This window comes from Python bivittatus, unplaced genomic scaffold (genome assembly GCF_059951505.1).
Source record: "Python bivittatus isolate LINGU-HERP-01145 unplaced genomic scaffold, Pbiv_v1 ctg000020_np1212, whole genome shotgun sequence".
Lineage (NCBI taxonomy): Eukaryota > Metazoa > Chordata > Lepidosauria > Squamata > Pythonidae > Python > Python bivittatus.
The window spans coordinates 39,677,194-39,702,851 of NW_028277030.1; the positions used below are offsets into that span (position 1 = coordinate 39,677,194).

Consider the following 25,658-nt stretch of genomic DNA (forward strand, 5'->3'; position numbering starts at 1 on the left):
AAGAAATATATATGTGTGAGTGTGTGTGAGACTTCCAACCTTCATCACAAGTTTTTGTAACTTTTCACCTTCTCTTAATTTATAACCAATTATCTCTTCATCCCATATCCTTTCTCTTATTTAGAAACAAATCCATAAAGTATCGTCATTTCAGTCCTGATGTCAGCAAAAGTCCATTAAGTGTTGCCAGAAAAAACAACATATCTATTTTAACCTTGATCAAATAAACCAACTTTATATTCCTTCCTTTTACTTCTAACAACCTAAATCTTTAATCCTTTCAAGTAATGTTATAGAACTTTATTTCTTTTCATTTCTTTTTTTGCCCCTTCTCACAAGATTCATCCAACCTTTAACAAACCTTTAACAAACCTCTTTTGCAAATCCAATATAAAAGAATTATCCAGATTGCTCTCTTGATTTATTATTTGTAATTCCCTTTTAATTGTTCAAGCATAAACCAATTTGTTTTGTATGTCCAATGAGACATCTTTTTCCATGTCATTCTTGTAGCCTGTCATTTGTAGATCCACTTTCAGTGCCAATGTCTCTGTCTTGTCAGATAAAACTTGTTCCTTTTCTGCCATTTCTTCCATAACGTCTTTTGAACACAGTCTGTCCGTAGAAGCAAACATTCCTATTGACACTGTTGATATTAACTTCTGATTCCATTTTGCAAAATTGTCCTTCAGTATTTCCAATGTTATAATGGTTTATGTCATTCTGTAGCTGTAAATCAGGTTTATGTATTCTTCTTCTTTAATTAAAATCTTTAGTTCCCTCTAGTATCCAATTTTTAAAATTGCTTATCTCTATTACATTTTAGAGAAAATTCAAAACAAGTCCACTTTCCCACAGGAAGGATTCTTTATAATTAATTCCAAAAACTTATTTCAAATTTATCTGGACCCTTAATACATTTATAACTTTCTAAAATCAAACAGCTTTTTGCTGTTTATTTGCTGTTTATTTCAATTTTTTTAAAGTTCTTATGCTTGTAGTTAAATGTTTATTTCCTTAAGGACTGAAGGCAGACTCACCCAGTGTTTTCAGACTTGTCAATCCAAAGCTCTCTAATAGCTGAAAAGTAGTTAACAAGCAATTTCTGAATGTGATTGGAAAAGTATCTGAACTTAGTGTCCTTTCAAAGACACTGACTGTGGTTTGAACAAGATGGCTATTATTTCACCCCCCAGTGCTTAGTACACACCAGAGAACACTGTCTTGTGGTCTCCTTGCAAGGAGCAACTGTCTGGTGAACTTGTGGGTGATCTCCCATCCTCTCTTTGTCTGGAGAGGTTTGAAGAGCTGGTCTACTCACTGGCTCTTTATTTTTCACCACGGTGGTCAGCTCCACTTTTCTCAGAACCATCTTCAGTCTGCCATTTCTTCCTCTGGAAGCCACAAATAGCCTATCCACGCTCTATTCAGAAGATCCCTCCATTTACATGTATTAGATTTTTTACATCTTTAAATATTTAGGTTCTGAATATGGTGTGTGTGTATATGTGTGTGTGTGTATGTATGTATGTATATGTATGTGTGTGTGTGTGTGTGTGTGTGTATATATATATATATATATATATATATATACACACACACACACATACATACATACATACATACATACATACATATATACTTTGCTGATGAGGAAGAAAAGCAGGAAGGAGTGTGCTGGCTCTCCTCTTTCCCTTATTTTGACCAATGGGAAGGATCAGCTGTAGGGAAAGCCACTCCTATGGAACTAAGCCGGAGTCAGAGTCACCTCCTTTCCCTTCCAAGGGATACATAAGGCAAATTAGACTAGGGCTGGGGCAGAACCTTTATAATTTATATATCTGCAAAAAAGGTCAATGTACTTTTAGGCTGTACCAATAGAAGTAGTGCTTCCAAATCACAGGAAGCAATAGAGTACAGACTGTATTTCTGAGCTCCACATTTAACAACAATTCAGACCATTGGGAATGGAGTGAAAGATAACCAGGGGATCAGAAGACTCCACACTTCAGCCTTAAGTTGTTTTACTACTGTGTATCAATCTGCTGGAAAGGAAGCTAGCTTGGGAAATTCCTTTCTAGATTTCAATACTTCCTCTGCTTTACCAATATGTTGATAGCCTGGTGTTCTGTCCAGAGTGCATGTACAATGGCCTCCAATTGCTGGATTCCCCTGCTTCTTGACCCCTCCTATTCATGCTGAGAAATCGTGCACCGCTCACTTTCCTTTCCATGGGTGGGACTTTGAGGACATGTGGTTTCTCCTGTTAGATCTTTTGAATGAGACACTTTACATCTGATGTATCCACCAGTGGGTTTGTTGGAAGGAAGGAAGGAAGGAAGGAAGGAAGGAAGGAAGGAAGGAAGGAAGGAAGGAAGAAAGGAAGGAAGGAAGGAAACACTACTGCTTTATCATTCTTCTTTCCACTTCAGCTAGGAGGGGGAACTGACACAACTCTGTCAATTTTCTGAGAGACAGAAAGAGAGAGAAAGATAGAGTAAAAAGCAGGAAAGTTATAGAACACCATCCCTTTATTTGGATTCCTGCATTGAAGACAGTTGGATTTGATTGCCTGAATGAGCCCTTCCAGTTCTAGCAATTCCATGATTCAGCCTGGCCTCCATTGGCAGCTGTCTGAGATTATAAGGTTGCCTCTTACAACACAGAGAAGGCAGTGCCCAGATTGGTTTAGGATTGACAAAGTACTTCAATTATTTATTTATTCAACACTCCCTGTGGTGGTTGGGTTGGGGAAGTGTTATAATTTGTCTGATTGGCTTTCATACTTCACAAGATTGCTGCTTGGTGATGTGGCCAATCACAAGAGTGTCCTGAAATACCTGGAGAAGATGTACAGTAGCATATCTCATTAGCTTGGTAGGGTAAGGGTGAACCCTTGGGTGTCTGTAGTTTCTAGGTCACTGTAGTATAGAACAGCCAAAGGACCACATTGCCCCATTTTGAGATAGATGGATAAAGGTAAGAAGTGGAATGATTTTTACTGATTCTTTAGTACTAGAATGGTGTCGTCAAAGGGAACTTTAACCAATGGTAAACCAGGTTTCTGCAGGAGAGGGATGTCAAGCGGGGGGGGGGGATGTTGGAAGCAGAGCTTGATGGCAGGACACTGCTTTCATCATTTTGTTAAAAGCATTGAATCCTGAAGATCCCTCTGTGGTAAACCCTGATTAATGATGCCTGTATTGTGCCTGTTGCTGATCTTTCTATAGTTAATGAAGCAATCATCCTTTACCCCAAATCTGGATTCCTGTTATCTGGGTAAGGAACAATCTCTCCTATCCGTGGAGAATTTTCATGTAGTTTAGAATTTTGGAAAATCAGGTTATTAACACGCGCAGAGCTTCTCTACTGCAGAGACTTGCTCCCTGGATGCTGTGAGTGACAAGAATGATATTAGAAGCGGGAAATGCATTATCCCATATTCTCAAAATATTGTAAGCATATTTTACTGAACGTTCTTCAGAAGTGCAAAACAAGCACCCAAGTGCTCTTTAAAACATGTCTCCACTTTCACACTTATAATTTTAGGCTGCCTGATACTCATTGCGTCTTTATTTCCAATGACAGTTTTACTATGCCACACTTGCAGCATTTGTATTCGTTACCGAATTCCTATTATTCTTCACGTTTGTTTTGTCAACTTTCAGCAAGTCACCTTTGCATTCCATTTTCTTGTCAGCTTGCACTTCTCCTCCCCCTGCTCTGTTTTTATTACAGTGTCTCTCTCCAAACTGCACAATGAGTATATGTCACACATTGGGGAATGGGCCAATAGTGTAAACATTTTTGAAGGATGCCTTATATAAGTACGTTATTTAAGTATGCTTCTATCTGCCTTTTTTTTTTAATTAGCCTGTCATATCCTTGTCCCTGCCAATATTCCATATATCATTTCTTGTAAAGAAAGACCTTGCTTGCACAAGCACAGAGTGACGGCTGCTGCTAAGTAGCAATAAATCTGCTGCTTATCTGCTTTATTTTCAACTACTACGTGCCCTAGTTCTTATACTAAGAATTTTGGGGGAAATTATATTGGTGAAAAAGTGGGTGGAAATAGGATTCAGGTGGCTTTACCCTCTTAATTTTGGAACACTCACATCACTACTGTTTAGTGACTTTGTCTGCAGAGATGGTCTAATCTGGTGTAGATAAAATGAATCGGTAAGAAGGGAAGTACAACAGAAGAGCTCTACTAGATCAAACCAAAACCCCCTCGAGTGAAGGATTCTGTTCTCACAGTGCTCACCAGATCCATGTGGGCAAAGACTGTCTCCCGCTGCACCTGTTTCCCAGGTGCTTGTTGCCTCTGAAACTGGGGATTATATGTATCCCTTCTGACCAGTCTTATCAATTGTTTTGTTGTTTCTTGTTCTATTGTTTCTATATTGTCCATTGTATTGGGAGCCACCCAGAATCATTTGGAATTGGGTGGCATCAAGTGAAACAAACAAACAAATGAATAAATTCACATCAAATGTACTCCAAGGAAATTATTGTTACATATACAATACATAAAGTGGATGCTATTAAGCATGATACTATTTGTATGTAAACAAACAAAATCCTATCTTTACTGAGGCTTTCTCTTTTTCATCAAAGCCTTCTGAATGCACATCAAAACTGACAATACCTACAAAGTTAATGAAAAAGGTATACACAAATGGTATGTCTGAATGGATTGTTAAACATAAAAAAAAATATTGTTCCAATAACATGTATTTAGGAGAGCCAGTCTGGTGTCATGGTTAAGGCATCAGGCTAGAAATTGGGAGAATGCGAGTTCTTGTCCTGCCTTAGGCACGAAGCCAGCTGGGTGACCTTGGGCCAGTCACTCTCAGCCCTAGGAAGGAGGCAAGGGCAAACCACTTCTGAAAAACCTTGCCAAGAAAATTGCAGGGACTTCTCCAGGCAGTCGCCAGGAGTCAAGGCACACACACACACACACACACAGAACTCATTATAAATATATTTGCGGTAAATGTAGAAGTTGCACAAATATAGCCTTGCAATAATTATATAATATGAACTGCCAATGATGACAATACTTTTTCCCAAACTTGCAATCATAGCAATGTAAAAAGCAATGTAGAGTCATCACCATATTTCACAAGTATAAGTATAGAGGACACAAAGTAGTCTAGGAAGCTCTTCTTTGCTTGTATCAGTTGCTGAGATGGTACCTACTCCTTCCCTCATAAGTTCTAGCAGACAAGCAGGCTTATAGCCCTAGATCAACTCACTTTGATCACCTCTGATCAGGTCTGCTAGGAAAAGTTATCTACTGATGTATTCACAATATCATGCTTTGTTAAGTTTGTAAACAATCATGATATTGACTATTATGGAAAAAAGCTCTGGGGGTATAAAGTGTGTATGCTCTCTCTTTGTGCTGCCAACTCACTGGATATCTCCAGCAATCAGGATTCTGGGAGCTATTATATAGCAACTGTACATGGATGTTTGTAGAACCTCTGGCGTATGACTTGATATTGTAAGCATCAAATGAAGGGGCTCAATATTCTAAATATCAAAATTCAATTCTGGTTGAACAAGTGTACTTAAAGAATCCTGGCTTGAGTGAACATTATGCAGTTAATTGCCTTAAACAACCTATCTTCACTTGATTGAGATGAATTAGACTTACACCAAAGTTAATCTAAGAACTTGGCTGAGGGCATTTTTATATGTAGATCCTCTAAATGTCTCTGGAAATTTGGATTGACTTCAGATTTAAAGAGGGCTGGGCAAAATGTTTGTCCTGTTTCTCCATGAACTGGCTCTGTCAGGTGCACACCCTGATGGAAATGTCAGATCCTCAAGCAATTCTGGGCTGGTAGTTCTAGCCCTCTTTCTCTTTCCCCACAATGATGTAGCTGCCCTCCACATAATGGAATGTCAGGGTAAAAATCTTAAGAATGGGCTAGGGAGTTGGCAGTGTAAGCAGGCTGGGTCCCCAAATATGATACTCACTCAAATGCATATGTAAGGCACTATTTAAATGCAAATGTGCATTAATGGTTGCTACTGTTCATGAATGCTTGGATCCACTGCATTTATTATATGTAAGATAGAAAATCAGAAGGGCTTAACCATTTGCACTGGTATTTTCTCTTTGCCAATGTCCAAAATGAAATTTGCTGATCATACTCCTCTACTCGCTCAGCTTCTGGGAAACAGATGAACTGGTTGCTAAAGATAAATTCTATACCAGGCCACCTGACCAGATCTATTGTACTTGTTTTTCTGGAAAGCAGGCTATAAATATGCAGCCCATAAGCAAACCACATCATCAGCCTCAAACAAAATAACCATTTCAGCATTTTTACTGTGAGAACAGGAAAGGAAGGGGATGGAGATAATAGAAAGTTGTAAAGTAGAGACCAACCCCCACCCACCCAAGAAGCATCCATGGTTTTGCAAGTATACAAAGCACAAAATTAGGAATGTCTCTGACCTTATTAAGTATATTAAACTCTTTCCCACCCTTTTGTAAAAGAAAATAGTTTTTACGCTTGATTACAGTTGGTTCTACATTCATTCCCAGGCTAAAGCAGCTTTTTGGAAAGATACTGCTAATTCTCCATTACATTGTTTTGTTGTTTTTATGAACAGATTCATAGAAATTTTACAATTTCCCCTTGGCCACTCAGATACATTTTATTGAACTAGAATGAACATTGTTCTGATGCCTAGAATTGTTCTGAGTTGGGTTTTCAGATGTGGATGCCAAAAGTCCAGATGACTGCTACCTGACCAAAAAAAAAAAAGAGTTTGATATTTTAAATTGCTATCATCTTGTGATTTTTGCAGCCTGCATCCATCAGCCATATCTAAGTGACAGTGGTTTTAAATTTTATGAGTGTGAAGTTAAGCATGAGAAAGGCAGGAATGGTATGCCTTCAGAAGTCAATCCTACTGGGCTCAGATGGATTTATCTGAATAATATGTATAACAGCAGGTACCTGGAAGCAAATTATTTAATATTTTGTTTAGCATTTTTAAGATGTAAAAATACAAATCCAAGAACCAATATTCATTTAATTTTAATATATAAATAAATATTTAGAGTGCTAGAAAATATCAGGGAGCTTTATGAATCAAATTACAGAACAATTCAGTGTAGGCACACAGCAAAGTTATCCCAATGACACTTACAGTTGTGGTTTCATGAAAAAGTATTAATCCCATCTGTTTTATTTGGTTCTTCTCCTTTGCTCTTTCTGCAATCCATGAAATGATATAAAGATCTACCAGTTTTAGTTAGTCCTTGGGAAGGTGAACTTCTTTATAGTAAGGATGTTTCTCTTCCATTGCTGCAGTGATAGATGAGTATGGGATGAACTATACCCTGAGCATCTAGGAAAGTACTTTTTCTTGTGTGCAAAATCATGAAGAGAGAGGAAAGTGGTCATTTGAGCTCACCATCCATGCTCAAATTTGGCAGCCAGTTGTGATTAAACGAGGCTCATACAGAGACAGTGGTTACAGTGTCATCCAACTGTGTTCCCTTCCCACAACCTCCCTGCCCTTAATGTCTCTGAATCGTAATTGTCTGGTATCCTGGGTCTTCTGCCCAATCCTGACCATGCCTTTGTTTTGGTTTTTAACAATAGCCTGTTGAATAATGTCCTGATTAGTCACAGAAGCTAGAACCTAAAGAACTGTATTCCAGAACCGAGTGAACATTCTGACCCACCATTCTTTGGGGAATTTGCTACCACCAAAGAAAGAGATAAAAGTGTCACAATGGGTGTGTCCTTCATTCATAGATTAGGAAAGCAAACTAATTCAAGGGATGCAGAGTAGGCTGCTCTGTTTTCCAGAATGTACTGATTCCAGCTTCTTTGATCTGCTGAGACAGTCAATCCATCCTACATAGGGTACAGCTGATCCTGACAACTAGATTGCTTGGATAGCCATCTGATCCAATCAGGTTGGATACTGAGGATGCTTTTTCTCCCTCAGCTTTGGTAGGGGTGGGACAAAACACTCCTATACAACTATATTAACTCTCTATCCATACATCTCCATGGATGTGTATGTATGTGTGTGTCTCTGTGTGTATGCATACTTGATTTTTATTCCACTTCTAAAAGTTAAACCTCATTTCTGAAAAAGAATACTGAAACAAACAAGTTTGAGAAGTGTTATCATTAAGCATTCCAGCACAACTTAGTTTTTGTAGAATCCACCCAGGTGGTTAGGTGCTGCTACTACCAGCAACGCTGCCTGTATGATCAGGCCGTAAACATCAATCAATGCAAATTTACAACAGAGTATTCTACTGCTGATCTGTCAGAAGCTAACATTCAAAAGAACTTTGGAGAGACAAGGAACAAAACAACTGCCCTAAAATCTCTAATCAGGAATTAGAAAGTTTTTATTTGAATACAAAGATCTTGGCAATCAAAAAAGTAGGAGGTACATAAAAAAATTATTGCATAGCAAAAATAATTTGATGTTCAATTTCAATACTACAATTCTGATAATATATATTTTCCTAGTATGATTGGTTGATTGGTTGATTAGGTGCTATCAACTATAGAGACTTTCTCCAGGATGATCTGTCCTCAAACAGAACTTTTATGTCTTTCCGTGGTGCTTTATTGCTCTTGTAATCAAGTCTATCCACCTTGTTGCTGACTGTCCTCTTTACTTCCACTATACAATTATAAATTTACCTCTTACTCTAAAGTTACATCATGACTCTCTTCTTTCTATAATCTATCCTGTCTAATCATCAAAACCATAAGTTCATTTTTTTCTGTTTTATGCAAAAAGTCCATGAGGGGTTTCCAGTCAGCAATAAACATAGATACTGTCTTTTCTCTGATCAAATAAATCAATTTAGCCATCTCAGCAAGTTCCATCAACTTCACCAACCATTCCTCCATTGTGAATAATGCTGAATCTTTCCATCTTTGTGCATACAATAATCTCATAATATATCACCCTATAGTTTCTTGTTAAAGTCAAATCTTGTGCCTCTTTAGGTATTAGTGCTATATCGTCCTCTTTCCAACTTTCTGGCATCTTTCCTCCCAGTAAGATAGAATTCATTGTGTTTTGTAAAGGTTGTAAAAGTTCATCCTCAACACATTTATAATAAGAAACTGATAAACCATCTGGTCTAGGTACCTTTTCCAATTTATTTATTTATTTTTTTATAGATTCAGAAACTCCTGTTATTGTTATAGGTCCATTCATAATCTGTCTCTGTTCCTCTGTAATCCTCAGGATACTTTGTTTCTTTAGATATTCATCTATTTTCTCTAATGAGATGTTGCTTCCTTTATATAAATTGGAATAATATTGATGGAATGCTTTTGTATGGCCATGTTATCCATTAATACAGTATCTCCCTCTTGTAATTTCAATATCATTTTCTTTTCCTTTTCTTTTCGTAATTTATATGCCAATCACTTTCCTGGTTTGTTTGCAAACCCAATTTTTTTTGCCTTACATAATTCATTTTTATTTCCATTTCTCATACCGTTAACATAGATAATTGTTGTTGTAGAAGCTTAATTTGTTGAGAAATACTTATATTCTCTGGAAATTTCTTTAACTCATCTTCTTTTCTCTTTATCTCCTCCAAAATAGCTTTTTTCTTGACTCTTCTTTTTGAGCCCACTATTATATTGTATAAAATAACTTCTAATGAAAGCTTTACTTGCATCTGAAACCATTCTTAAATCAGTACCTTTATCTAAATTATTTTCAAAAAATTATTTTAATCTCTTTTTACAATCCTCCATTATTGCTTCTTTCTGTAGCAACATTTCATTTCATCTCCATCTAAAAGAACTAGATTTCCTTTTATAAGCAAAACTCACAGGATTATGTATTTGGCAATATCTCTACTTTAGAAACCTTAGTGGCCAAATTCTTTTAAATCCAAATCATATCTTTCCTTGAAAAGGATCTATGTCTTTCAGAAAAGTAGATGTACCCTCTCAAATTGCCATTTTTTTTCTGTCTATATATATCAATCAAGACTGAATTGTCCATCAAATTTAAAAAAAAGAAAAAAAAACTTTTGGTGATTTGCCTTGAGTAATTTTAATATTTTTCTCAGAAGTTCTATCCAGTTGTAGGGAGACCACTCCATTCCAATCCCCCATCAAACACCATTTATAATACTGTAATCCAAAAATGAAAGTGTCACAGTTGCAAGAGAAAGAGAAAAGGCAAACTCCCTCCCCATTTTTTCCCCCTATTTTTTTCCTGTGCCCTTAATACTTTCATCTCAAATGGCACTCCTTAGTTACAGTCAGCACCACTGTTTGGTTCATATTACCTTTATCCTTTGTTTCGTAAAATCCGTCAATTGCCTGCACTATTTAATAGCAAATAAACAAACAAACAAACAAAAAAACACATTCCTATGAAGGTCTGGTTCATTTTAACTCCAATTTGTTCAAAAGCACTTTCACCAACATACTATTTCAAAATAACTATCCCCTTTATCTGTTTTAAACTTTCTTAGATCCACTCCTTGTTAAGCTTTTTGCCAGAAGTTTTTAAAACTTTAAAACTTTTTTTCCTTTGTAATCCAGAAAGAATGTTGACTCCAATACCAAGAGGAATTTTCTAATCCTGCTACTCAGAAAATCTCCTTTTAGCTGTAAATTAATTATATCTGAATGTGTTTAAGAAATGTGGCTTGTGTTAAACTTGTGCCCACATAGGCTACTTTACAGCTGTGAGCTTGATTGAAATCCCTCAACTCTCAGCTGTTCAGCTCACAAGTGGACTGCAAAAAACTCAGTTCCTGCAGTCTGCTCATGAGGAGAAGCTGTCTGGAATGCAAGTGGGCATTCATGATCTCTCCTTTATCTGGAAAGACTGTGCTGGCCAGAATTCACCATCTGGTCACCGATCTCCACCACAATGCTGTCCCCACTCCTTCAGAGATGTCTAATCACCATGAATCCTCATCAGTAGCCTGCACATTCCACAGTAGGCCTTTCTGTAGTCAGTGAAGCACTTATCGACTTCTTTCTTGGTATTCTTGGCTTACTTAATTAGCCAGCATGAATCAACAATAACATCTCCTGTTCCTTAACTTTACTAAAACCATGATGAAACTCTGGCATTTATCTTTCTATGTAAGGCTGTAATCTGCATTGGATGATCTTGAGCATTATTTTGCTGTCCTGTGAAATTAAGGATATTGTGTGATAGTTTGCACACTCTGTTAAGTCTCCTTCCTTTGGTATTGGTATGTAGGCTGATCTCTTCCATGGGCACTGTGTCATTTTCCAAATTTGTTGGCATAGTTTGAATAGAATCTTGACCATTTTTTTCCTCTGTAGGTTGCCATATTTTGATAGATATTTCATCAATTTCTGTAACCTTTCACCTGGTAATGTCTGTAGTACCAAGCATACTATTATATTAAGCTGTAATTTATTTCCTTTTTTCATTTCCTTCTTTTTGCCACTGCAGAGTAAGTATAAATGGAAATTCAAGCACAATATGAATTTTGAATGTTTATGTTTTTTCTTCTGAGTTGTTATATATTTTAAGAAATGGGCTCTGTATACACTAACATTTAGAACTATGGTCATTATTTAAATTTATAACCTGCTCTATACTTGATAGATCAAAACAGTTAAGGCCACTTCTAAGAATAAAAAATGTAAATTTATAGCTGAAATATCTGTAATTCATAGCTATTAATATACCAACTTCATAACAATCTGGTACTCAGTTCCCGTATTTTACAACAAATTGCTCTAAAATGAACATAATTAGGGGGATAACCTTATCATATGCAGATCTGGAAATTTCCTACTCTCTACATATCCAGTATTACTAATATACCCTATTTTCATTTTTGTAATAAGACTTCCTTTCTAGCATATCACTGTCAGGTCATCTAGGAAGCAATTTTTATGATGAGCTTCAATCATTATATGCAGTAGTTACCATAGAATCTGAAATTGGGAAAGGATGACACAGTAATAAAGAATTCCAATGTGGAAACTCAGCACTGATGCTGATTATGAGCCTATGTCCACCAGTTGTGCTCATAATGGGTATAGTCCACCTTAATTTTTGCCCATCACAGCCCTGTTCCTTTATTTCCAAATCAACAGATATAATCTTGGATCCAAAAGTACCCTTCCACTTGTGGAAGGATTCTTCAGTTCATGGAAAGGCTATTTTGCACCATGTGCTACATTTCTGTCTAAGAAAGATGAAATTAAGTCTGAAAAACTACTTCAACTGGAACATCTATCATACAGGAAGTGGATGTACTAGAGCTTTTACAGAACCATGCTATTAAAGCATTATATGAACTCTTGTTATATGAACTCATGCATTGGGGACAGGGTCTGCTAATAATTATTGTCCTTCTACTCAGTTCTCTGGACCCAATCTTTTAATCATATTGAACTGCTAATCCCATAAATATATACTAAGTTAGATCCCAGCAGCTGTTTGCCCAGTTGAAGCCATCTGAAAGTTCTGTCTTGTTTGCTTGAAAATGCAACATGAAAAGATTTGCAGGCAAATAGCATTCAAAAAGAAAACGTTTAGAAAGATTTACAGGACCATGAGAAGAGACAGATACTTATCGTGGAGCAAGGAGAAGATCTCAGATTCAGTGTCCAATATCTCTGGACAATGATAGTAAATCTTTAGATTAAAACCTTTGAGAACCACAGAGTGTGAGTACTGAACAGGATATGCAGACACTTCTACTGGTATTCTCTATATTCCATATTTTAACTTGATTTTTACATTTCATATATGAAGAAAAATAAAATGCCTAGCACATTGTGTGTGTGTGTTTTAAAGTTACTATTATTTCTAAGAATAACTCTGGGCCAGAAATATACAGTCTTTGAAAATCAGTGGTGGATGCTACAGCCCAACCTTTTGTTTAGAAGTGTTTGCACCTGCTGTAAAAGCTGTAGTGACAAAAAGTATCCTTGGAGTCTAGAGGTAGCAAATAATGCTTTGTGAATGACACTGGACATTATGGCATTAATTTTATGAATAGGCAAGTCTTCCATAATGCTAGTCATTTGTTCTCAAAATGCAAAACAATGCTTATGGGTAGGATTTTGAGAAATGTGTTGCCAGTTGCAACAGCTCCCAAGATGATGTCATGTTGTCCTTTTATGGAAGGGAAATGGATGTGCATGGAAACATTTCAGGGACAGCATCCAGTAATCCTAGAATAACAAAGGGATGTGTCAGAGTTATGTAAAGTGTCTACCCCACATAGAATCTGCCTTAGAAGAAATACCTGAGAAGAGACTGAACAGCTGTTGAGAATGTATCTGGGAGTCCACAAGGGTTTGATACTCAAGAAAAACTGATGGATGTGACTCACCTTCCCATTTTTCACCCAAATCCAAGAACGTACACTCTCAGTGCAACAGCTGATTGGCACTAACCAGTGCACTTGGAAGGGCTGAATTATAAGATTGCATGAAAAGTGTAAGGGCTATGATATGGGTGAAGGGTAAGGGCTGAGCTCCATCAACAGTTAAATGCTAATCATGTCTGAGCATGCACTGACAGTATTGTCTAAGTAAAAAAAAAAAAAGGTCAGTTGGACTTCAAAACTGAGAATGGGAGATGCTGTTGCACCATAAAAAATAGACTGCAGTTACTTCATGTACATGAGGCTTCTAGCTTGCAAAAGTGCAGAGTTAAGCAGCCTAGTTACAGATGTTTGTTTGCTGTTCTGTTAATAAAATCATTAGTCCTTTACCTACCTGCATATTTTTATTTTATTTATTTATTATCAAACTTGTATGCCGCCCATCTCCCCCAACGGGTGACTCTGGGCAGATCACAATAATAAAAAAGAAAAAACACAAGTCCCTCCAAGCATGGATAAAATCTATAAATAATTAAAAAACATATATTAAAAATGCCCTAAAACCTCCTATACTTTTTAGCCCTAAAAACCTGCAAGATGCTGGGGGGGGGGGACAAACCCATTACCCCACCAGCCATCTCCACAGGTGTGGGCCCCCCTCTGGCCCCCAGGCCTTCTGGCAGAGCCAGGATTTAATCCCTTTCCTGAAGGCCATGAGGGAGGGGGCACACTGGATCTCAGGAGGCAGGATGTTCCATAGAGCGGGCGCTGCAGCAGAAAAGGCTCTTGACTGGTGGGGTCTGCAACCTGCCCCTTCTGCTGGACCGAGTGGGGCGGGCTGAAATGACCGGGTGGTTCCTTATTTGAGGGCTTCTAGGCCAACATACCACCCAAAAGCAAAGTGGGTTCCTGCAGAGAAAAAATGACCTTAATAGTTCAAAGGGTTGGTATCAGACTTAGCCACCCGTAGAGAAAAACCAAAGGTATCAGTGGGACATAAGTTAGTACTTGACTACAGTGGATCTTTTATAAATATAGTAAGTCTGAATCCAATTCTATCTATTGAGTAGATATATTGCCCAATACTTTTTTTGCAAGATTTCCATGATAATAACATAATCAAAAGTATGTAGCTTTATAGTGAAATCTGCTTTGAGGAAACACATTTTATCCCTTTGCTTTTTCTTAAGGACTGCCTTTCCCCAACAGTTTCTGCCTGTCCTATGTAAACAAATAGGAAGCACCTGCTAAGAGTCCCCACCTACAGGAGGTACAGTGGGAAGGGTTCAGCAATAGGTATGCTCTCTAGCAGCTCCCCTCCTTTGGAACAGCTTGTCTTTGCAGCCTTCCGAGAGGAGGTACTGTAAAAACATGGCTTTTCCAGAAGGCCTTCAGAGATTAAGTATAACCAATGGTGTCACATTCAATACATGTACTATTTTTCACATTCATTTAAATCCAGACTTAATTAAATTACCATTTAAATTATTATCCAGTTGACTTGTATAATGTTTTATATATACGTTCTATTAACTAGCAATAGTCCTACTGGTTTCAGGCAGTAAGCAAATCTCATAAACAATAAGTAAATAAATAAAAATGACAGGTGAAACACATGCAATCACTTCATGACAACCCTAATAGGTATGGTGGGCAGATGTAACCTATCAGCCTTGTGAGGTAGTCCAGACAGGAAGCCCACCCAGATGGGCTAATTCTACTTTATTGTAACGTTAAATTAAGAGAATCTTGCAAGTCTGAAAGTACATTTCTCCCCCTTCGCCTTTACAGCCTAAGAAACTAGGGAGGGTCCCTTCTGAGACGTTTGCCACACCCACATTCCTGCTGCAGGCTAAGCTGCCTCTTATCTGACTGTTCCCCTGGATGTGGCTCTTCCCCCTGTCTCCCAAGGTCATTCCCACATACCATTACAGAAGGGGCTATCACAAATGAAACAGCCAACAATCTTAAATACAGTATAGTTCAACAAGCTAGGTTCTCCCACATATATGAATTAGCTATGAGTCCTCCTTCCTACTTAGAGTCAAATTATTGAATAATACTGTATATACCATTCACAAATTACTTTTTGGTTCAAAAAATTAGCTGCTGCTGCTTCTTTTTTTTAAAGTTTCATATATTTCTTACTCCTAAAAGAGGATTTTTCTCACAGTAAATATTAATGGTCACAAATGGGGCCAAAAGCAAATTCACAAACTCTTAAACTGCTAGAGATATAGTTTAATTAGCTGAGTAAAGTACTGGATTAGAAGTCTGTAAATCACTTATTGAACACTACAGAACAGCCTTTCCCAACTGTGGTTCCACAAGAGATCACTAGGGGTTCTGCAAAGATCATGATTAGAAAAAGTAAACATTGTTTTGGGAACTTTGTGTGGCATGCAGTGCTAGTGCTCACGATAGTGCAATATTTTATGTGTCATGACTCAGCTGCCAGCCTGCTGTTTTGCGGTTGTTAATTTTGTGAACTGCAAATTGTGTAGGTTAGAAATGAATTGTATTATGAGGTTTTCATAGTTTTTGCAATTTTTATGCAGGGGTTCCCTGAGAAGTGAAAATTATTTCAAGGGTTCCTCCAGGGGAAAAGGGTTGAGAAAGGCTACTACAGAAGTTTGAGGTAAACAAACAGTGGATCAATTTTCCTTAGAGTGAAAGAACCAAATTAGCAATTCAGCTGAATGTCTTTGTTGTCTTTCATCAGAAATGAATACAAAAATTGCATAGGTGCTTTATGTGTAGGCAGACTGTATGGTTTCCTCCACAAAACAATCTGGTTTGCATTTAGGCCAGAAGGAGAACCATAGGAAATTATGTTCACAAGAAAAGGTTATAGTAAGAAAGTTAATTTTAGTAAGCTTTACTATTGTAAAATCCTGGTATTTCTTAAATCTCAAGTTTAAGAAATTTTGTTTAATAACAAGAGATAAATTACAAGAAGCACAGTTTATTGGGTTGTTCCCATCATAATTACATCATACTTTGCAGTAAATTCTTTCTGCATCATACCAGAATCATCAGATTCATGTATAATATTCTGTTAATAAAGGTAAAACATTACTGGATCTAGAATATTGGGTTCATTCTGTCCCTTTCTTATACAAACACTTACATAATCCTACCTAGCTCCATTTTTGCATCAGTTATTTAAATCAATTATTTAAATATCAGGGTTATTTAAAAAACTTGCCTGAACATTCTTTTAAATACTCTCAAGATGGCTGTCTAGACCCATCTTTCTCTCAAGATATGCATTGCAATCTAAACATCTTCTCCAAATACATATTTTTATTTAGCCTGCATATTTTGAAATGCATATCAACATTCTTGAAGGGCAAAGGCTCCCTCAAGGTTCCCTTCATTCAACAAAAATGCCTGTCTTATCCTTCTTTGTGGCTGACTGATAATGCTGTCTTCTCCAGCTAGGAGAGAAAGCAGTTGTCTGGCCACTTCAGTGCCTTCAAGCTGAAATCAGTGTCATTAAATTAAGCATTGTCTGATATAATTGACACTGCTGACGGCCTCTCGTTTCATACCTTCCACAGCAACAATACTGAGAGCAGGCTGCTTTGACAGGGGAAAACAGGCATACCCATTCTCAAAACAGATGTCATCTCTTTGGATATAAAACCAGGAAGACACTGAAGGATGTACCTGTATGTAAGCACCATATTGGGAACCCCAGTTTTATGTTATGACATATAGAGCAAAACATTTTATATGTAGATATAAAACAATGGTCTGGATGCAAAATTAGTCTCCCTTAGAGTGAGGAATCAATGGACTTAAATTAATTTATTACTTAATAAATAATTTAAGTCACATGGATTTGAAATGATTTAATCTACTTTCTATACCTGGATCCAAATGGAAGAGTAAGATATAAAGAAGCCACTATGGAACTCATATGAATGTAAATTCTTGATTCATAACTCACTGGCTAATGTCAGCCCAAAGAAAAGACATAATTGTGTTTCCAAAAGAGCGTAATATACACACTCCCCACTTGGCATATCACTGGGTGTAATAAATGCATTTCTGACCTGCAGCATCTTTATCACACTGGCATCTAAAAGTATTTGGAGAAACACTGCTACAGTTACCGTTGCCACAACTATGTCGCTGACACTGTCCAATTATTTCTGAACAGTTCTTTCCTTATAAAACAAGACAGAAAAAAAATGTAATCTAAACTTTCCAAATGAATGGAACTTTACCAAAGAATCAAGGTGAAAATACAAGAATTATAATTAGCATGCATAAAGTATACAAGAAATGTCTTGCTTGCATATTAATCCAAAGCAGCATTATTGCTGTTATTTCCATGGTTGTGTTTAAATCACTCTTTTAATGTTGTTAGTGTGAAGAAAGTGATTGCATATGATGCTAACACTACACTTCCAGAAGGGGCAGGTATGATCACTAAACATATGGGTATGCGATGCAGATAGTACGAAGGGAATTGTGGGAAGAGGAACCATCTCTTTGTTCCAGGGATGGAGACAAGTAAAGCAAAAGAATCTAAACTGGAAGGAAGATGGTTTCATTGTTAACCACACAAGTGAAAGGGACTTCCAGTTACCAAGTAAAAGAGGGAATGGCTCTTGATATAATATCTAGCCTGTGAAGCTCCAAAGACCCATAATTGGCAGGATGCTGATTTAAATGTATTGTGGATGGCTCCAAGGAGACAATTCTTAGATATTTATATCTAAATGTTTAGCAGATGAAGATATAACCCTAGACACAATTCCCTCCAAGGCAGTCTCACTGAACTCATATACCTAAGATGCAATGCATATGGTCAAATTTCAGGAGAAAATCAACACTCCAATATTTGAACAAAAAGGCATATTCTAATATTTGCTTTTCAACATGTTGAAGAGCAGCCTGGAAAGACAGTTGCAGGATGAATTCTGCTTAAACGCGCTGCTTACGGAAATTGCGAATCACAAATTACTTATGCTTTTACAGCATATGGGCCTAAATACCATATAATTCCACTTGTCATTTGAAGCGTTGCTCTACTGTTCTTCACACTTGAGCATTTTTTCCATTAAAAAAAAAAATAACACTATTATTCTCTCGCTCATACCTGCGATCTACAACTACAAGTCCGGCCCTAAACATTTTAATCAAACCAGATTCTTTCCACCTTGTTTGCTTGGGTTTTACCTATAATGCTCCTGTTCAAAAGCTTCCATTGTGCTTGATTCAGCTAGTTTCTGACATTCTCAAAGCTTCTTGACCTTTTTAATGAAACTGGACCAAGGCCAGTTTTTATGCCCTGGGCATTTTAAGTGGATGCAGAAGGGATCCATAGTGTGTGTACTACATGTTCTCAGTTCATACTTAAAGGCAATCTAGTGTTGCCCTTTTCAGGAGGCTGCTTTCAATCTCAATCCTAGTAGGGGCCTCATCTAACTGATTTCCATTTAACAAGCTGCTGGAATGAGAGGAGCCAGAGCTGTATGCTAGCACAAGGGGGAGGGGGCCTTGAACTCTCTCCTGTGCCATGATCGTAGTCAGAATGGCCTTTCCTGGGTTTTCATTCATGATGGGAGGAAGGTTGTTGATGGTGGTGATGGCAGGAGATATCAGTTTTCCATAGGAACGTGTCAGGGCAAGGGGCTGAATCCCTGTTTTCATATGCCATAATTCTGATCCTGTCTCTTGCTTGTTTGCTTGCTTGCTTGCTTAAGATCTACCTGCAAAGTCAGATTATGTGACAAATTTATGCTAGAAATTTAGTGGCAGGGGAGATTCCCAGGCTGGGAACCAAAGACAGCAAAGGAGGCAATAAGCGCAATAGTGAGATTTGTAACAGAAAATAGAACAGCAGCAACATATTTTGCTTCCTCACAATGGCACGATAAGCTCAGAACACATGACCAGAAGAAGCTCTAAAGTATCCTGTGAAGTAGGAGGTAAACAAGAGCTCCTTTTGCAGAAAACATTCGAGAAACTGCAGGACAACTATCAGCCAGGATCAAGCCTAGCATGTCTTAGAAATCGATTTGATCTTACCTGCAAATGAGGGGGGACAGATGCATTCATAAGAATTGTCATCATCTTCTCTTTGGTTCTTTGTGTTAATGCAGATGCCATGATTGTAGCAAGGTTTACTGGAACACTTATCAATTTCTTGGCAGAACTGTCCTGAATAGTGCTGACTACAATGACAATTATATGCTTCATCCCAGATATGACTTAAACATTTGCCATGTCCAGAGCAAAATGGTGAGTTTGAAAATTCCTGGCAAATGTGTGGTTTCACTGTCACATTCAGTCGAAGCCCGAAATGACATAAAAGTGGTCCTTGTATTGGGACTTCTGCAAAGTAATGTGTTCCAATTCCAAGCCATTTGGGGTCAATTTGATGCATCCCACTTAATCCGTAGTCAAAAATAAGCTGGTGCGGAGGGAAATCTGTTGGTTGAGGACATCTAATAAATTCTTCCAAGGAAACATTTGCCAAGTTCATGCCATGAGACTGAAAAGATGTCTCAGAAGAAACAAAGAGCATATCCCCCAGCTGAAGTTGCAGAGGACAAATCTGGGGTAAACTCAGAGCTACCTTGTCTGCTGTACTGCTTTCATGATATGAATCAATATTCCAACAGTCTGTGTAGAAGCTGGAGCAGATGTTTTGGCTCAGTGACCATTTCACTGTATGTCCTGTTGGATGGGTTTTCCATTCAGACACCAAGAATCTGTTGCAAAAAGTCTGGCTATCTACCATGCAGCTTTGAAGGAAAAGTGCCGCTGTGACAACAAATGACTTTAGTTTCATTCTTTTTGAAGCTAAATCACACAGCCTGCTGTGATTGTCTGGTTCCCAAGGACAGAAGGGCTTCTTTCCGATGAGATCTTGTGACAGGCGTTGGCCTTTTCATATCAGTTGCACCATGTCTGCCTATGAAAATATATGAACAACAGACCTGAATATAGTATGTTGGGGCTGAACGATTAAAAAAAAAAAAAAAAGTCAGAGGTCAATAGCTTACTACAGAGATTGACAGCCAAAGTGGTTTATTTCCTTATTGTGGCTAGAACAAATGGTAGACAGAACTCAAATGGGGGAAGCATATTTTCTTTCTGAGAATCCTTTTTTCTCCTTCCTCTGAGACTCCTTTCCCCTTTTTCCATCTTTCTAACACCTTCTGCTCTCTGTCTTTCTTTCCCTTTCCCCCTTGCACAAAAAAGCTTCTGGCAGAGGTGCCAAGTAATGTCTTGCAGAAGACTTTTGAAATTAAGCCAGAGCCTCCTGATATTAGGCTGAAGATTAAGGTTAAGGATGCCGGTGGCCCACACTGTTGCCATTGGCCTACTTCTGCCTTAGTAACAGAATATATCTGCAGTGACCATTTCAGCTGTTCCTGTTCTGAACTCAGACCAGCTTGACTCTAAGCCGGTTTTACAAAACCCTGCCTGGACTGAGATGCTTTGACAGTAGCTTGCAAATTATTTTGAGTAGAATGCAGGCTCTGCCACCTGCTCCCATTAGACTGTTTCTCTGCTGTGTGCCCTCCTATCTTTCTCTTTCAGGAATGGGATTGCTAATCACTGTCTTTCCAGTGGGTGGGTCTTCCTGGATAGATAGATAGATAGATAGATAGATAGATAGATAGATAGATAGATAGATATACACACACACACACACACATACCATTGTATGTGTGTATGTATGTGTATGTATTTTGCACATATGCACACTGTTAAATTAAATTTATATATACAAAGTTAAAATATATTTATGTGATGGAATGGAATTATGAAGTCCAAGCTCAGGGAGATAAGCATTTTCTTAGCTCACCAGAGGAGCGTGGGAGCTACAAGAGGATGAGACTGGCACCTCCCTGAGGAATTCACACTGTTGTGGCTGGCTGACTTAGGTGATGGGGTTTCAGTCTGGGAAGATTCTTGCTAGAGGTTGTAGCTAATAAACATAGCTGAACTGATTTTGCATTGTCTCTTGGAGTTCCTTGGGCTAGGCCTGACAATTTACAAGGTTAAAGGATCAACATGCATATACTTGCATGTGCACCAAACAGTTTAACCTTCCCCCCCCCCTTTTTCTTCCCAGCATCCACTCTAATTGGTTCTATATCCTACCAGCGCTAAGCTAAAGAAATAGTGTAGTGGTTAATGTCTTTGCTGAGCATAAGGAAACCTGGCAAGAATGCTGCTTCTTCTTTTTTTTTTAAATTAGGATCTTTCTGAAATAAGTCATTTTCCCGTTCTTTTTTTTTTTTTAAAGTAAGACCAGAGTTTCACTATTTTTCTAGTCACGTGAGCTAGAAGGCTTTTATTCCCACCTCCAAAACAACCCAACATGAGATGGAGATTGTAACTCATATGCTAACTTGCGAATATTGGCTCCTATAAGCAAAGCAGCAGTGAAAACATGTACCAATTAAGGTTATAAACCAATTTTGTGCAAAATATGTTGCACTAATGCAATCAATAGCTTGGAGAGTTGTAATCTAAAATATCTGGAATATATCAGGATTCCAGCTGCTGGTTTAAGGAATTTGCAAACTTAGATCAAAACACAACAGGGAAAAAAATAATATTACGGACTATAGCAGCATTTTCAAGGGATTGATGGATCAGTCTGTTTCAACTGACTGTTGTTCTTAACAGTTGTTATTAAAAAATATTGATTGTTAAATTCATTGTGTTCCATTTCTGTGCTAAACCAAGCAAACACAGCTTATATTGTAATATGTAAGTACAGTAAATATGTAATTTGAAGCTGCTTAAAATATGCATTTCTGGAGACTTTCTCTCCAAGTATGAATTTTTAAAGCTAACATCTCCTTTCGAAATACACACCATTATATGTATTGGATTTTGGTTTCAGTTGAACTGTGCTAGAATATTTATGGAGTTGAACTATGCCACAAAGAACATTAATAGAAAATCCACACATTGGTTGAGGAAGTAGGAATCAGTTCAGACTATTCTAGAATTCATAGACACTGAATTTCTCAATATCCCTGGCATTTTTGTTCATTTCTGCTATACTGCTTAGTGCCCATACAGTCATAAAAAATCAAAATGAAGCTCTCGATCACTGCAGGATTGAAGACATATTGCTAGTTGAGACTGATGGCCTCTTCTTTTTATTTATTTATTTATTAACCCAATTTATATAGCTGCTTATCTCACCACAGGTAACTCGGGGCAGTGTACAACAAAGCTAAAAACAATCAATAAATACATTGAAAATATAATGTATTATAATGATTTAGGACAACTGTCTTCTAAAACGTATCATGGACTGGATCTTTTGAAGCAAAGAATTTCTAGGAAGATACCATATTTATGATTAGAGGAAAAAGCAAATTATTAATTGCTGTTTCTTAGCTCATGAGACTCCCTCATTCATGCCTGCCAGTTTGGTGCAGGATATTTAAGTCATTCTTTAATTTTGAACACACTCAGGGGAAAAAAAAAACAAAAAACCCTACATGCATGCAATTAAAATCATACGGGCATTTAAAAGTACACAGAGATCCTCAATGTAAATAGAAAACCCAGGCAAAAAGAACCAATTTACATTAATTGCTTCTCACACACTACCCTGGGATGCCCATGTGGGACCCAGGAAGCTTCTGTGTGCAATTCTTATAACCAACTGCTGGCTCTGTTGCTGTGTTGGCATTATGGTGAACTGCTTCTGAGTAATTTCTATGATAATATAGTTCCCTCTATGGTCCAAGTGTTCGCACTTGTTTTGCTGATTTCATTATTCCATTTAGAAACACATTATATTATTAAACAAAACTTAGTAATGCACATTAGATTTTGAGATTTGCCTTCTGCTGCTTTGGTTCCTTATGCTTTTAAATGGGATATCTAAGGATTCCAAGTCCGCATCTGTTGTTCTCAAGGCAAATAGGCTGTGGTTTTAGAACAAGATACTTCACTTTGCATATGCCTAAGAAAAAGAACCTATGTGCATATTTTCCCACCTATCGCATATATGCAAGGGTACAAAGGACAGATTTTTCAGGGTAAATTTGCATTTAGGGCCTTCAATGACAGGCAGCCCCATTTTTTTATCCATCAAGTCAGGAACTGTAAATAATGGAATAACAGAGAATAGCTTTCTTTCAGTGAATATTTCACCAATTATCCAGGGAAAGGAACAGCAGAATGTCCAGGGAAAAGGCCAGGTTAATCAGAAGCCAAAGGCTTTCTAGAAACCCTGTCCAAGGTCTGCCTAAGCTGAACAAGATGCAAATTGAAGCATTGTGCCTTGTCAGGGCAGATGAAGGATCTTATAGGTTTGATGTTTGATATCTGGCAACAGCCTCTCTGCAGGACCATGGGAAGCAACTTCATCCTGAGTCAGATTACTTGTCCTTCTCATCCTATTGTCAACACTGACCGGCAACAGCTCTCCCTGATTTTAAGAGTTTTTTTCCAGCTCTCCTTGAAGATGCTGAAGACTGATTCTGGGAGCTGCTGGATACAGAAGAGATATTTTATACTGAGTTGTACCTGATGTAGATGTAATTGTGTCTGGGGTTTTTAACCTTTCAGCCAAAGCATATATCTTGATTCCTATCAGCTGCTTGGGTTGTTTACTGAATTAGCTGAATCGGTGTACAACCACACCAAATATTATAAAACTGCAGGCAAACATTAAACACAGATTTAAATTCAAATATTAAATGTAAGGACCAAGGAAGGAGAGATTGTCTCTTAGCCTGGAAGGCAAAGGATCCATTTGAATCTCAGCTACGAATTCATTACTATAAAGAAAAATACGGAGATTAACCTGTAGACTGTGTTTCAAGATGCGGAACCAAGTGTATTTCTGTGTCTGGAAAAATTCTGCATACCAGTTTACTGAAGCTGTCATTCACAGCAAAGGGCAAATTGTGCTGCAATTTTATGGGAGAAAAATCAGAAAAAAAAAAAAAAGTTCTGCACTGAATGTTTTGTTTGTCTTGGCTTATGGGGATTGGACTAAGATCTCATCAACACTTTACCCTCTCTTGACTTTCTGCATTTGTCCTATGCCTCTTTACATCAGAAAGCCATACTGAGAAGTCAAAGGAACATGTTTCATAAAAGGTGTATATGTTTCCTTTTCTAGACAGCTTCATAAATCTCCTATCCTCTGCAGAATATGAAAAACTGAATATACTTTCACAGTGTGTTTGCTTGGATTTGGCACCATGGAACAATAAGATTTTGAAAACAAAATTCTGTTTTATAAGCAAGACCCCCTACTAGACCATTGACACACTTCTTGAAAATAAAATATAGCTCTAGATAACCCAGCCTTTGATTGGAAACACACTCAAACCTCAGATCACTCATGCCTTTGGTCCTCATGGCCTCAATTTCTGATATATATGATGGCTATTTTCATCTCTTCTTTTCCTGACAACCTTTGTTAAATGAAATACACCTTCACCCTGGTGGTGGCATATATAGGGAAAGGAACAGCAGAAGATATTATGTCATAGTCATACACTAGACCTTTATGCTCTTTATTAGGCACTTGGGCCCTACCAAGAGTTGGTTGTACTATGTGTAAGATTCTGAGCATTCTCCCATAATCTTGTTTATGTTTTAATTGTTTAATGGTTATCAAGATAGTTTTAACTGTTAGTTTTATTGTACCTTGCCCACAGCCACATTTGTGAGATGGGCGCCTATATAAATGTGATAAATAAAGAAGAAGAGGAGAAGAAAGTGATGCTCTGAGTCTCTTTATCTAGGTATGTTTTTGGTTGAGATGACTCCACATACCCAGCCAAATCAGAACTGTCTGGCAGACAGACATGCATGGCATACTATAACCATGTCTAGTTTTACATGAAAAATTGCCCAGCATGGAGCTTAAAAGGAATTAAGGAAGATAAAGGGTTTCTTCCATTATATTTATATTACAGGTTTACAGCAGGCACAAAGAATACCATGTGGGCACTGATGGTAGAGCCATTTGAAACATTAGATATCCAATTTATCTTATTGGATTTTCAAGTGTTAAGTATTGAATACAGAAGTAAGGATTTTATTTCTGTCTCTCACCTGCTCAGTGTGGTCCAAAATGTATCAGATGAGCACAGTGAGTTGAAGACGCTCTTATGGCTCCTTTGATATTAAGAAATATTCTACCATCTTAAGTGACAGAAATGATCAAATCAGTGCCATGTATTTAGACCACATATTTATTTCAGAGGTGGCTAGCACTTTTAATTTTAAAAAAAATCCCTGTATCCCTGGAATTGGACAGATCTTGAATAAA

General features: G+C 37.6%; 1 protein-coding gene across 1 annotated transcript in view; it reads right to left on the bottom strand.

The window, feature by feature from the left end:
* LOC103055766 (protein eyes shut homolog) overlaps window positions 1-20,177 on the bottom strand; it is a 128,026-nt gene extending 107,849 nt beyond the window's left edge. Inside the window, exons 1-2 of the mRNA XM_007434773.2 lie at window positions 19,412-20,177; window positions 17,428-17,541 (exon numbers count right to left, since the gene is read on the bottom strand). Of these exons, the coding sequence (XP_007434835.2) occupies window positions 17,428-17,541; window positions 19,412-20,177 (880 nt within the window). The remainder of the gene's footprint in view (window positions 1-17,427; window positions 17,542-19,411) is intronic.
* Window positions 20,178-25,658: the final 5,481 nt, after the last annotated feature.